Source organism: Cyrtonyx montezumae, unplaced genomic scaffold (genome assembly GCF_038088225.1).
Source record: "Cyrtonyx montezumae isolate F1298 unplaced genomic scaffold, pur_monq_1.0 scaffold_35, whole genome shotgun sequence".
NCBI classification, from domain to species: Eukaryota; Metazoa; Chordata; class Aves; order Galliformes; family Odontophoridae; genus Cyrtonyx; species Cyrtonyx montezumae.
Window position 1 is genome coordinate 962,734 of NW_027072040.1, and position 13,232 is coordinate 975,965.

The 13,232-nt window shown below is 50.7% G+C and overlaps 1 protein-coding gene across 6 annotated transcripts in view; it reads left to right on the forward strand.

Annotated features, from left to right (window-relative positions):
- The window catches only part of ZC3H18 (zinc finger CCCH-type containing 18), a 38,585-nt gene that overhangs the window by 24,023 nt on the left and 1,330 nt on the right, over positions 1–13,232 (forward strand). For 4 of the 6 annotated variants that reach the window (XM_065745426.1, XM_065745428.1, XM_065745430.1 and 1 more), the window contains 9 exons: positions 2,135–2,335; positions 3,283–3,408; positions 4,357–4,458; positions 5,902–6,045; positions 7,366–7,518; positions 9,523–9,683; positions 10,249–10,442; positions 11,375–11,471; positions 12,925–13,021. In XM_065745426.1, the coding sequence (XP_065601498.1) occupies positions 2,135–2,335; positions 3,283–3,408; positions 4,357–4,458; positions 5,902–6,045; positions 7,366–7,518; positions 9,523–9,683; positions 10,249–10,442; positions 11,375–11,471; positions 12,925–13,021 (1,275 nt within the window). The remainder of the gene's footprint in view (positions 1–2,134; positions 2,336–3,282; positions 3,409–4,356; positions 4,459–5,901; positions 6,046–7,365; positions 7,519–9,522; positions 9,684–10,248; positions 10,443–11,374; positions 11,472–12,924; positions 13,022–13,232) is intronic. The other 2 variants (XM_065745427.1, XM_065745429.1) reach the window with 1 other exon arrangement.

Consider the following 13,232-nt stretch of genomic DNA (forward strand, 5'->3'; position numbering starts at 1 on the left):
TCTGGCCGTGTTCAGTGGGATCTTCCCACAGTGTTCTCCTCCTCTGTTCTGTTGCCCTTTAACCTGCTGCTTGATGCAAGGTGTGTAGGCTGAACCTTTCCTCCTTTCTTCCTGCTTTGTGCTTTGTTGCTTTGAAGATACTCCAGAGGTCAGATAACCTTGAATCTGCTGGAACAGGAGCTGAAACCTGGCTACAGCCATTCAGCATTATCAGAGTGTGAATAGTAGGTCGGGTCTATCTCAGCCCCACGTTCAGAATCACGGTTTTCCTCCCTGATTAGACACTCAGATGTAATTGCAGATGTAATGTGGAAAACTAGACCAGCCCACTGCAAATAACACATTAAATAGCATATGGTAGAGCAATACGGGAAAGGATGGTTTAGCTGAACCAAGATTCTGGTGAATCATGCTGAGCCATAGCCTGCCTGGGTCTCTTACCAGGCAGTCAGCAGTTCTGCATGCTGGTCCGGCATGCTCAGAAGCATCATCTTGTTGAGGCTGGAAGATTTGTGGGGCAGGTGAGCGTGAGAGAGTCATTCCTTCTTTCGTTAAATGCTATGCAGAGACAGGGGAGGGACAAACTGGAAAGCTGGTGGAGTTAAATCTGGGAAGACAGAGAAAGAACAGGATGTTGTGCTGTCACTTGATGTCATCGTATACAAGTGGGGGAGTTTGGCAAGAGGGGAGAGGCTGTAGGAGTTCAACTGTGCAGAGGCAATTTGGGGTGCTACCAAACAAGGAGCTGGTGAGGCATCTTAGCGACTGGTGAAGCCTTCAAAGGGAAGAGCAAGCTGCTAATGATGGGCTTTAATTATCCCACGTCTGTTGGAAAAGTGTTGTGGCAAGAAACGCAATCCGTGGAATTATTAGAAAACTTGGAGGTTGCTTTTTTATCTCAAAAAGTAGAGGAAGTCGCGTGGGGAGTGGTTGCTTCACAGTGGTGTGACTAATAGGGAGGTACTGGCTGAGCCTGGAGATGGAAGTGCCTTCCCTCCCCAGTCCTCCGAGTGAGAGGGCTCATTATTTGGAGAAAAGGAATGAATACGTAATTACACAGGTGATTTGATGAGCGCAGTAGACTTCATAAACCTTTAAGCAAGCATAAACTTTGCCTAAAACCTGACAAAGAGGGTTACGAGCAGGTAGTTGACCAGTCACGTGTGTGGTAGAGTAAGGGTGAGGAAAAAACCCAGGTTAAATCATCCACAGATAAGAGAGGTGATAAAGCCTGGCCCTGAAGAAACTCATTAAGGAACTATCTGGTGCAGATGCTGAAAAGTTAGGACTGAATGATTTTCAGAGGGATGTGGGGGAGAATGGAAGCCCAGTGGAGCAAAGAGAGGGGTTAAACAGGGAAGGGAAGAGAGGGAGGGTGCCCCATCAAATCTTCAGTGTTATCAGGAACAGGAGAGCACGTGTTCAGCTGTGTTTATAAGCACCTAGAAAATAATACGGTGATAAACAGCCAACTGTAAACTGCTTTCTGCTCAGCTGACGAGGTGACCATCCCCTTTGTGGAGGTGTAAAAGCACATCGGTGTGTCTCGGCTGGGGTGAGGCTGGTGACAACCCCACGTGATGCTCCAGTAAGGGAGCTGTGGGAGAGGAGCTCAGGCTGAAGCTCTCCTTCTAGAGCCTGCTGGCTGTTGGGGTTAGTTGGCTGTGTCAAGGAGGTGGCTCATGCACACTCCCAAGTCCATCCTCAGACTAGGCCTGGTTAGGATTCTCATCGTGCTGGGATCTGGCCCCCAGGCTGAGGTTGCTCCAGCTCTAACCACCTGGTGTAGGTGAAAGAAGCAGCTTTCTGGGTCCCTTCCCTCTGGCACGTGCTTGTGTCCTCTCCTTGGAGGCAAGGAGCTGAGGCTGAGACCAGCTGTGGCTGCTTGCTGCTCAGTCTAAGGGAGCACTTCACAGACCTTTCAGGTACCATTCTCCTGAGCACTTGCAGTCACTGTTTTACAGATCTGTTTTGTGTACAGTGGCTGTTCTAATACTCAGTTGTCACAGAACGATGCTGAATATCCTGCAGTGGAGATTAAGAGCTTGTACCAGTACACTGAATTTCTGGACCTATGTTCCTATTGGCCTCGTGATATAAGATCCCAGGGACTTCACTCCTCTTTGTTTTCCAGCCGTCAGCCTGAGCCACCAAAGAAGGAGAAGGAGGCTTCTGCCATCACCACTGCTCAGTCAAAGAGAGCAGACGAGTGGAAGGACCCCTGGCGACGATCTAAGTCCCCCAAAAAGAAACTTGGGTTGTCTGTCTCTCCCAGCCGGGCACGCAGGCGCCGGAAAACCTCTGCTTCTTCAGCTTCTGCTTCTGGCTCTTCACGGTAAGGGAAGAGCCTTGGTAGTGCTCCCTCACACCAGGGAGCGTGGTGTGCCTCTCTTGTTAGCAGACGTGAAGGCATTTGGGGAGGCAGTTGAAGACTTGCTGCTCGATAGCTGCTACGGACACTGGTGTATAGGAGGTAGTGAGATGGAAGGCAGAGGGCTCACATAGTGTGGGTGCTATGAAGAGCTGTGATGTACTGAAAGCAGCAGCATGGCCTTGGGAAAAATAACTCTTCAGGTATGCTGTCCGAGGCAGAAACTGACATCTGGTGTAGAAGGAGCTGGAAGCTGTGGGAGTTGGTGCCTTTCTTCGCTCAAGGAGTGCTAGAGAGGTGGTAGCATGCTGCTACCTGGGGAAAAAACTGGGTTCACAGTGGCTTGATGGGAGCCTTGGAGAGGTGCAGGGGGGGGTGAAGTCCACTCCTCAGAAAAAAAAGTGCCCCTTTAAGATTTTTCTAGGGGAGTTGAGGCATAAGCTGGATCCATTCGAATGTTTGAACTTGAAGCTCCTGCAAGGAGGAAAAAACGTATTGTAGGAGAATGAGGAGCACGGTGAATTGAAGATACAGATCTATAAACCAAAGCCCTCATGAAGCAGATAGGTTTTTTCGCTGGGATTGCTGCAGTTGATTTTTCTACTTTCTCCCTCACATGTGTGACCCAACCTAATTGGAGCAGGGGGAGTTGCTGGGGGAAAAGATGTAAAGTTGTGTGCTAGGAGTCCTCGAAAAGGGATGGAAAGTCATTAGCTGAAGGAAAACCTGTTCAGGAGGGCTAGAAGTGATAGAAGGATGCCTTAGAGGAAAGGGTAGGATGGGGACGGAGGAAAGGCTGTGGTCCTGGAAGGCCCTCCAGGAGAGGGCAGGCGTTTTTGGAGCAGTGTTTGAAAACTTGGAAGGAGTGTACCTTGGTCTCTCAGGGACTGAATGAAATGCTTTTCTTGCAGGTCCTCTTCTCGGTCGTCCACCTATTCTGGTTCAGGCTCCTCACGATCTCGTTCCAGATCGTCCTCTTACAGCTCTTACTCTAGCCGCTCCTCAAGACACAGCTCTTTCTCAGGCAGCAGGTCCAGGTAATGGGTTCAAAAGGAATTGTGTCCTGCTTCCCAAACGCTTACTAGCTACTGCTTTTGGTGCTAATTAAAAGCAAACAGCCAGCTCCTGAAATGAAACGTTGGATCCGCTCCTAAGTGAGGGAAACACGAGAGACTGCGAGGCAGCCTGCTGCTTCAGTTGTGGAATAAAGCAGATGTGTCAGCCACCCCCTCCTCTCCCTGGTGCTCCCACCCACGTGTACCCTGCTGCTGTGGCTGGGCTGTTTCCCAGGCTTGTGGTTACCAAGCAGTTATAGGAGCCTGGCTGAGATTAACGTTTCCATCATTTGCATTTTATGATTGGAAGTTGTTGGCATCTCTTTTCTATTGCTGCACTGGAATTTATATTTAAAGAGGCAAATCACGTTTCTTTAATAAAGCAGTCCATGCAGTTTTGTCTTGTGATAGTCCTGATACTTCAAAGTAACAATCCTGTGTTCCATACTAATTAAACACAGGTATGTTCATAACTCTGTCACTTCCTTGCCCCTGCAGACAGTTTCCCAAATCTGGAATATGCATAGAAGGAGAGCTGGCTCCCTAGATAGGCTCCTCGTCAGAGCTGAAATTGCACCAATCCTCAGAGTGAATCGCTTAGTTGATGGCTTTGTTTGGAGAGGGGATTTCTCCTAGGAGAGACTCCAGCTGCCAGCACATGCATCTTTCTAGCAGAGCAAGCTGACCTTCCCTAACCACCCCATTCCAGCCTCAGTTCCTCATGTGACAATGCCAAGCATTCAGGACACTTAAATTAGCATTCCTCTCTCTGAAGGTGGGAGAGTGAGGAACACTCCATAGGAGTGTAGTAAAGGTTCTTCAGAAAGCAAGTCACAAGGCATCTCAAGTACCGAGCTGCAAGGAGGGCACTTCCAGTCTTGCCAGTAAGGAGAATCACGGGGTGACAACATCTGGTGTCTTCCTTTCCAGGTCACGGTCCTTCTCATCGTCACCGTCTCCTTCCCCAACACCATCTCCACACAAGCCACTCATGAAGGCTAAAGGAGACTTGTTACCACCTGCTGGTAAAGGGTAAGGCTTCGTATCCCTTTTGGTGACACAGCACAGAAAGGCTTCCAAGGAGCAGCCCAATTCCTGACCCGAGTCAGACCTTTCTGACCTTCCTGACAGCTTAAGAAAGAAACGGAAGATGCAAAACTTGACTTGAGCTTTGCATAGCTGTTGAAGTGGCAGCGCTTTCACATCTTGAGTTAAACTGTACAAGTATCCTTCAGCATTGTATGTATACATGAGGGTTTAAATACATACGTGATTTGCTATTTAAATGCTGTGTGTGCAGAGTGCTCATGCAGGAGCTCTGCAGAAGCCCAGTTCATTCATCTGCTCTAGTTTTAGTTAATGCTCATCCTTAGTATAACAAAGCAGTCCCAAGTCATCTGCTTTTAATTCTGGAGACAAATTGAAGCAGTGTGGTGGCTCTGGGGCTGTTGGGCAGATGATAAATAGCTGAATACTGTTTCTGTGTAGTTGTTGTATGCTGCTCTTTGGAATACTTGAAGCTGCTGTTTCACAGACTGCTGTAATTCGTAGTAAGTTACGGATACGTTGGAGGGTGTCACAACACCGTAGTGATGTCACCGCTGCTAAGGTCACCTGCAAATCAATTACACCATGGGAATCCCCCTGAATCCTCCGGAATATGGGGCAGTACCCTTTGCCACACTTCTTGTACATCCTCAGTGTGCTTTATTGTTTTTTTTCTTCTCACCTCAGAAGGGCCAACCCTTTAAGGACAGATTCTCTGCCTGCAGTGATGTCTTTATACCCTTCCAGTGTACACTGCAGTGCTGCTTTGTTAGCACATGACACCAGGCAGCAACCTGCACTAGTGGGGTGGGGGGGAATTGCTTTCACTGTGTCACATTACATGTGCTTAACCCATGTTCTTCAGGGAATGAATTCACATATTCTTAAACACAGAGGAATGAGCAGTCTCTGTTTTAGTATGCAGGCAGCTGCCTCCTCCCCAGTTAATAGCAGGTGTGACAGCACTGCTGGGGATGCTGAGCAGCACCCAGCTACTAGAGCAGAGGTTGGAATGCTCTGAGCCCGAAATGAGCAGCACCAAAGTGATCCCCATCTCACGTGCCAGGTGCTGGCTAAAATCACAGCAGCCTGCACAGCAGTGTGAGGTATTACTGCAAGTATTCTGCAGGGTAGAAAAGCATAGACTCGAATAAGAAACAACAGTGATTCTGCACAGCCTGCTTCGTTAGTTGGTGGGCTGGTAGGAAATATCTCCAAAATGGTCTCTGAGGAGGTGACTTGATTGAGAGTAGAGGAAACAGATCCCTTTCAGGGGATCTGTGTTGTCCAAGAGCAGCTTGGTGAACTGAGCTTGCTTTCTGCAGTAGTTGTGCAGCAACAACTATCGGTGCATCTCATCACTTCAGAAAATGCCTGCGTTCTGTGCCTTCCGAGTTTGGTCATGCATATGAAAATTTTATCTTACAGTGAAAAATCAGTGAAGAAACTAGCTGCCCTTCCAGTCCCTCAGCCACTCGCTAAAATTACAGCAGCTGCACCAGAGCCAGCCAAACCAGGGGATAATAGGGAGGCAAGAAGGAAGGAACGTCAGACCAGGACTCCACCCAGGAGGTAAGAAAGCTGTGGGGTGGAGTGAGGTTTGATCTCCTGGAAGATAGAGCGAGTCCTGAGCTAGAGTGCCTGTTACAAGGACTCCTCAGTATTGAAGCAGAATCTGTTTCCTGGGGTGGGAAGAGATAGAGCTGGTCCATCAGCATCCAGCAGTGCTGTGTCCTCCGAGCACAGCTTGCAGGCTCTCGTGCTCTGCTTTCTCCTGCCAGCTTCACCCTGTGATGTCTGAACGTCTCAGGGGGTTTGTTCTGTCTGTCCTCTAATTGTTTTTGTTGTCTTTTGCTCTTCCCTTTGCATTTGAAATGAGAGAAGCTTCTGATAGCGTTCAAACAAGGAGCACTCATCTCTATGTAAATATTTTAATCAGGTTTTATCTATTCTGTATTTTAAAATGTTACGGAATAAATGCAGGTAGCATTGCCTGTTCTTGGAGAGACACTGAGTCAGCTGAACGTGGCTGAAACTCTTCGAGCATCCTTCTTGCACTGTAAGTTTTGAATCCCAGTGCAATACCCGTGTGCTTTGGCAACGAAAGCTTGGTGTGCAGGAAGCAGAGTGCAGCCTGCTGTCCTGCAGTAAGGCACACCTGATTTGTTTTGGATCGTGGGATGACACGGTACAGCAGTGTGTTCTGGAGGAGGCTGTACATCTGCTGTATGTTCAGGCTTTTGGAAGCATTCCGAGTTCTTAATTTTGCATGGGATTACCTCTCCTGTTTCTTACCAGTAGCTGAAGAGAAGGGCTGGAGCTGAGCCGTTTTTTCCATAGGTGGAAATCGATCACTACCATTTCTTTTCCATAGAAGCTCCTTCCATTCTAGTTCCTATTTCACAAGTTAATCACATTTTCCCTTCTTCTTTCTCCCAGTCTTGGTTTGTTGGTTTTTTCTTCTTGCAAATGCCCACGCAAAGCCCACTGCCCTACACTCTGACAGCTCTATTTATGTCGGTGCTGGTGTGTTACTCAAAAAATCTCTATTTAGGGAGCCTGAGAGACGAGGTAGTCCCACTGTGTTTTGCAGTGAGCAGTTTCTGTTTACAGGAAGCGTTTGCTCCTGGTGTCAGTATGGGATTAAGCAGCTTTAGCTCACCCTTCATCTGGCTCTGCCTAGCATAATTCAGTCTTGCATAAAGCATCTACTGTTCCGAAAAGAGACAAAGGGAAAACAATGCTGAGAAGAGCATCCCAACCGATTCTGTTTGCAAAGCACCATTCTTTCACACGATACAGAAGAGCAGTGTGCCAGCTCTGTGCTCCAGCTGTCCCTGCAGCCCCGTGTCACCGGGAGCAGCCAGGTGAGTGTTGTTGGCTGTGTTGCAGGAGGACCATCAGTGGCAGCATCAGCGGCAGTGCCAGCAGCTACAGCGGCTCCAGCTCCCGGTCCAGGTCTCTGTCTCGGTCTCTCTCCAGATCTCATTCCAGATCATCATCTGCCTCAGCCTCCCACTCCCCATCCGGATCCAGGAAATCCAGGTACAGCCTTGGCCTTTCCTAGCAGCAGATGATAACTGTCTGTTAGTGTCTGTGCTTTCGTGCAACAGAGGCTCTCTCTAGGTTCCAGTGTCAGCAGCTGTAGGCGAGTAGGATGTGTTCCTGCTTGTTCCTTCTTGTTGTGGACGTGTTCCTTCTTGTGGCATTGTGAATCCTGAGTCCTGAATCACGGTGGAGGCCTCGTAGCTTCATCAAGGAAATAATTTGTCGTGTGCTGAACTCTCTGTGTTTACCTAAACCATCGCTACAGCTGTTTCTCCTGACATCCAGGTCCTAGCTGTGGGAAAGAGGAACAAAAACAAAACAAAACTCTGAACCACCCTACACATTAATTTATTTACCAGGTAACAGTTTTGGTCTGCGGGGCTTTGCAATTCTAAACCTCTGCTCCCTCCAGTTACTGAATGTCCTTAGGGGAGATGCTGGGCCTGGCAGGAAGGCGGGTCAGAAAACACCTAAAAGGCCCCACTAATGATATTTTTGCTTTGCTGGTGAAGTTGCACGACCAGTTCCCTTTGCATTTAGCCCCGAGTGACTAGTTCAATGGCAGTTAGTCTGTGAGATCTATAAACAGCTAACTCCAGCAAAGAGTCATTAGATGAACCTCTTCCAACTCCTTCCTTCTTGCGTCTGTTGGTACGCAGGGAGCCCTGAAACTTCAGAGGCAGCCTTGAAACACAGAGCTTCCCAGTAAGGAAGTACAGATGGACAGCTAGACCTGCTAGCACCTAAAGCCAGTGGATAAAATAGGATTTGGCTCAGCCCAGTGTTAATTCTCATATCTGAGCTCCGTGAAACTCCCAGCTTCAATATCCGCGTTATTGTACAGAAATGCAGGCTTGTTTACAGCGTGCTTGTCGTGTTCATCACATCAGGCAGGGGTGATGCAAGAAGTTCAGAGAGCTCTGAGCACTCAGCTTGCTCTGCACTGCGCTGCTTCACGACGGTTTGAGAGGAGATGTGTGCAAAACTTCGGTGCAGGCGTTGCTCATGTGGCACCAGACTGCACTTGTTGCTTTTGCAGGTGCATAGACAAGGAGGAAACTTCTAGGAAATAGCCTGTAGCCAAGCCAAGTTTGCTGTTGCAGTCACGCAACCAGCAGCTTTCCCAAAGGCTCATCCAGTCACTGTTGTTCTCCTCCCGGAGCTCAGCTCTGCCGTGGATACCCATGGGTAGTGACTTTGCAGCTTGTTGCAGGGCACGTCTGCAGGTTTGTGCTCAGTCCAGCTGTCAAGGAGTGAGCCTGGGTCTCCTGCAGAACCTGCTGGAGAGGCTGTGTAAATATTCCTGGGGTTAGCATACAGCTGCTCCTGCCTGGCAGCAGCTGCCTGGTTGGGATTTGGGCATGGCTGTGCTGGAGACTTGCCCCTGCAGGGGAGGTCTACTTGTGCATAGCCCTGGATGACATGTTCCTAAGTAGAAAGCCTTTCTCGGATAAATAGGGCTGTCTGACATCTGTAATGTTGTGAATCCACTCAAAGATAGCCATCTTGCAGGCCTCCTTCCCTGTCATTACCACTCCCGACAGCGTGTGCATCCTCAGAGCAGGCAGCTGGGCTCTCCTGTACCCTGGGGAGATGTGGGCAGTAGGGCTCCAGGCGTTCAAAGCCTCCATGAATAAATGCATACTGAGCAACACCACCACTGCCAGGAAACCCTTGACAACCTGAGCCACAGTGCTGACACGTACATGGCAGCACACACCCTGCTTTCACTTTTTGTTTTCTGGAGTAACAGTGACCTGCTTAAGTTGTTGCCTTAATCCTGTTTATAAATAAACACTACTTTCCAGACTCCCATCCAACCCATTCTTGGCTTTCATATTGCCAGCACCCCAGCAGCCTTTGTCCTTTTGCTGAATGCAGCCTGCCCTGGGAGCTGTCATCCCAGCCCGCTCTGTTTTGGGGAATGAAAACAAAGACATCCATCTCATCGCTGCCTCCTTGTTGCATTCGTGACTGTAACGGCTTGTTGGCTCTTTCCAGGTCCCTGAGCGTGAGCAGCGTTTCTTCTGTCTCTAGTGCCTCCTCCAGCAGCAGCTCCGTGCGCAGTGCTGACTCGGAAGACATGTATGCAGACCTGGCCAGCCCTGTCTCCTCTGCCAGCTCCCGATCCCCCACCCCGGCGCAGCAGAAGAAAGGTAGAGGTACCTGGTTTGCTTTTTTTGATTCTCTTCTCCAAGGGGCCCTGGGTAAAGAAAGGGAGGGATGTACAAACAGCTTGGTGGTGCTCTCGGCCTCTGGGAAGTGGGTGAGCAGCTCACAAGGGCTTGGTGTGGACTAGGGGAGTGCAGAGGCTTTCCCTGAGGCAGGTAGGACTGTGGAGAAGGGAAGATGTGGAGCTTTCATCTGTGTGGCTCTAAAGCTGCTTTCTCCTGCCCAGGCACTCTGCGTGACGTTCCCTCTTCTCAGTTTGTCCCCTGTCACCTCTGCAAGGTGATGCCCAACCTTCTGGATGGATCCAGTATCGTGTTGCACGTCCTCTGTTCCTTTTAGACAGCAGCAGAGGTAGCAGTGGGGGCCTTTTGTCCTTTATTGTTAAGTGTTCTCTCTGCAGAAGTTATGGTTTCCTGGATCATTTAATCTTGGGGCCACGTGCAGTGCTAACTGTGTGGGCATCTTCAGCCCCTGATGGAGCAGCATCCTCTCAGAGGGAGGGCAGGAGAAAGAGTGGCTTGTAAGCAATTCCTGTCTGCACTCTGGTTTCAACAGGAAAGTCAAAAAAAGAAGACAGTGCTAAAGAGGAAAAGCGGAAACGGGACGTGCCTGCTCAGCTGAAATCAGCCAAGCCCACCCAGGGGGGCAAATCCCAGCAGCTCCTTCAGGCCCAGCAGCCCACGGCCCCCCAGTCCCAGCAGGGTGGCTTCAGCGCTCACAAAGAGATCAAACTGACGCTCTTGAATAAGGTGAGGGGGGGGGGTGGCTGCGATTCCCTGCACTCAGGGGACTGAGGAGCAGATGGGATGGGGACAGCTGTGGAGCTGTGGGCTGGAGGAAGGGAGCTCCAGGCCCTGTGCTGTCAGGATGAGCTCAGCAGGTCGGTCTGCAGCTGGGATCAGCAAGGCTGCAACAGAACCTGTCTGGCAGCACACACCCTGCGGTGGCTGGAGCTTGGGGCCGGGTTGGCAGCTTCCCTGGGGCACATTCCTGCTGCAGCTTCAAGGGCTGTTCCCTGCTTTCTCGAAGGCTGCAGAGGAAGGTCCCACATGTGCTAGGACCTTGCCTGCTGAAGGCACGCTTGCAGCGAGCTGTCCTCCTGCTGGCCTGCTCCAGAGCCAACTGCTGGCAAGTCATTAACTGAGTCAGGAGGTAAAAGTGATGACTGCCTCCCGCAGCAGCTGGGATTGAGCCCAGTGCCCCAGTTGAGTGCCTTCAGCAGAGCTACAATCTTGGATCATGTGAGAGAGTTTGGCCTCGTGGGGCCTTGTGCTGGAGCTGGGTGTTGGCTCCCATCACGTGGTCGGTTCCTGCTTTTGAAGCACTCGTGTTTTTTCTGACAGTCTGAATTCTCCGTTGCAGTCTAAGGCTGCAGTTTTCCCTGCTTCCCCATGCTGTGACGTGGGGCACCTTTATCAAGTCTGTGAGGCATGCTCTGCAAGGAGGAGTGTGCAATTACACCTAAGGATGGGCTGGCACGGGTGCTGGAAGGCACAGCTCGTTGGCATTTGCTGTCCTTGGTGCCAGTGATGGTGGGGACTGGTATGCACAGGGTTTAATAATGGGAGATGTGCTAGTGAGCCAGCACATCGCTGGCACCTGTCACAGGAAATCACCTGCTTGCTTCCCTCCCTGGAGGGAAATGGCTGCTGAGTCCTTCTGTCTCTTTCATTCCATTCAGGCAGCTGACAAAGGAAGCAGGAAGAGATACGAGCCAGCAGACAAAGACAGGCCGAGCTCTCCTCCTGCCAAACGGGCCAACCTGTCACCCGACAGAGGTGAGACTCAGCCCTCAGAGGGGTTCCTGCTCTGCTGCCAGAGGCAGCCTGTGTCGAGGGGACAGCGTCCTCTAGGAGTCCCCTTGCTGCAGGGGCTAATTGCAGGCATGTGCCCTTCCAAACCCTCAGACAACACGGGCAGATTAGCCATCCTGCTGCAAAAACGTGGTGGTGAGGTGCTGCGGTGTGCCTGGGAAGTCAGCAAGGTGAGGTCAGCCCTGGGCCTGGCCGTGCCTAGCTGTCTTGTGGTGTTCCTTGCCAGTGCCTGGCTCCACTGTGTCTGTGTAACTCCCTGCAAGAAAACAAAGCAGCCCTTACTTCTCATCTCCATGTAGGTGCACGTCCATCTGCCCATGAAGGCTGCCCGCCCTCCTGTAACGGCCCTGGTTGTGGCTGCTGCGTTCTCAGGGTCTTTGCTCTGTATTTCTGTGTATCACAGTGAGATCTCAGTCTCCTCATAGAGGTTCTGGCAGTGCTTGGAGAAGGGAGCACAGGCTGCCAGGGCTCCAGGATGAGTGCAATACTTGACTGCATCATCCATCCTGTGAAATGAGATGATTTCCCCACTTGCGTGTGACACAACCTGACACTGCCCTGCGTGTTTAGAAAGACACAGGCTTTCCAAGTGTCCTCCTCTGTCTGAGTCCACAGCAGCACTGTTAGCATCTTGGAAAACCCAGCTTACACACTGCATGCAAAAAACAAGAGGGCAGCAGTCGATGGCCAGAGATGCCTGGTTTTGCCATGGCGAGCCAGTGCTGCCACGTGATGTTGTTTTCCCTGTTGTCTCAGCTGTAGGTGTATCTTGTTGACTCTGGGTGCTAGCCAGAAAAAAATTTCTGTGCTAATAACCTGATTGCGTTCAACTAGTGCAGCATGGAGAGGATTGGGTGAGGTTGAAGTTCACTGGGATGTAGTTCACAGGTGCTGGGCTGCAGACAGGTGAATGAGTTGATCTAGCAAACTGTGCTGATTTTACAGTTCTAGACATAGTTGTACACTTAATTTCCTCTCCAGGCATGACACTGTACGTGAGAAAAACTTTTTAGACAGCGGTGTATGGGACTCAAGCCCTGGCTGAGCATGAGGCCCTGTGGCATGCAGCTTGTGCAGAAGTATCATGGCACAGAGCTGAGTGTCACATCCCTCCTTCTGTAAGCCAAACCTGCAACATCCTCGGCCTGAGCCCGGCTGTGTCATGAAGCTCACACTCCCAGTTAGCTGGATGACACAGAGCTGGTGTAGGTGTCTGCGTGCCCGTTGTACAAACAGGATAATCAGCCCTGGGATCGTGGAGCACCAGTTTGGTGCACAGGGATGCACCTGCCCTGTGGGTTTGCAAGCAAAGCTCAACCCTTTCTGAGTGCTGCTGCACTGGGCTGGTTGGCTCACAAGGCAGCATCCTCAGCGAGCTTGGTGACAAGAGCATCTCACCTTGTTATTCCCCTGGTAGGCTCTCGTGACAGGAAGGGGACTGCGAGAGCCTCATCACCCAAACAGGAACGACAGAGGGGCCAGAACCCGAAGCCATCTCCTGCACAGGCAGACAGGTGAGTGCCTGCTTGTGCTCGTGGGTCTGTGGGGCAGCAGAGCCAAAGCCAGGGCTTGTGGCAGGAGGCCCTCATCTCCCTGAAGTCACAGCCCTGCAGAGAAGACCCTGTGCTCTCCTCGAGCCTTTGCCAGGTGAGGTGAGGCTCGCACCAAGTGGATATTTCTGGTGGCTTAACACGTGCCCGAGGAGCTCTTGTGCTCCTTCCCATT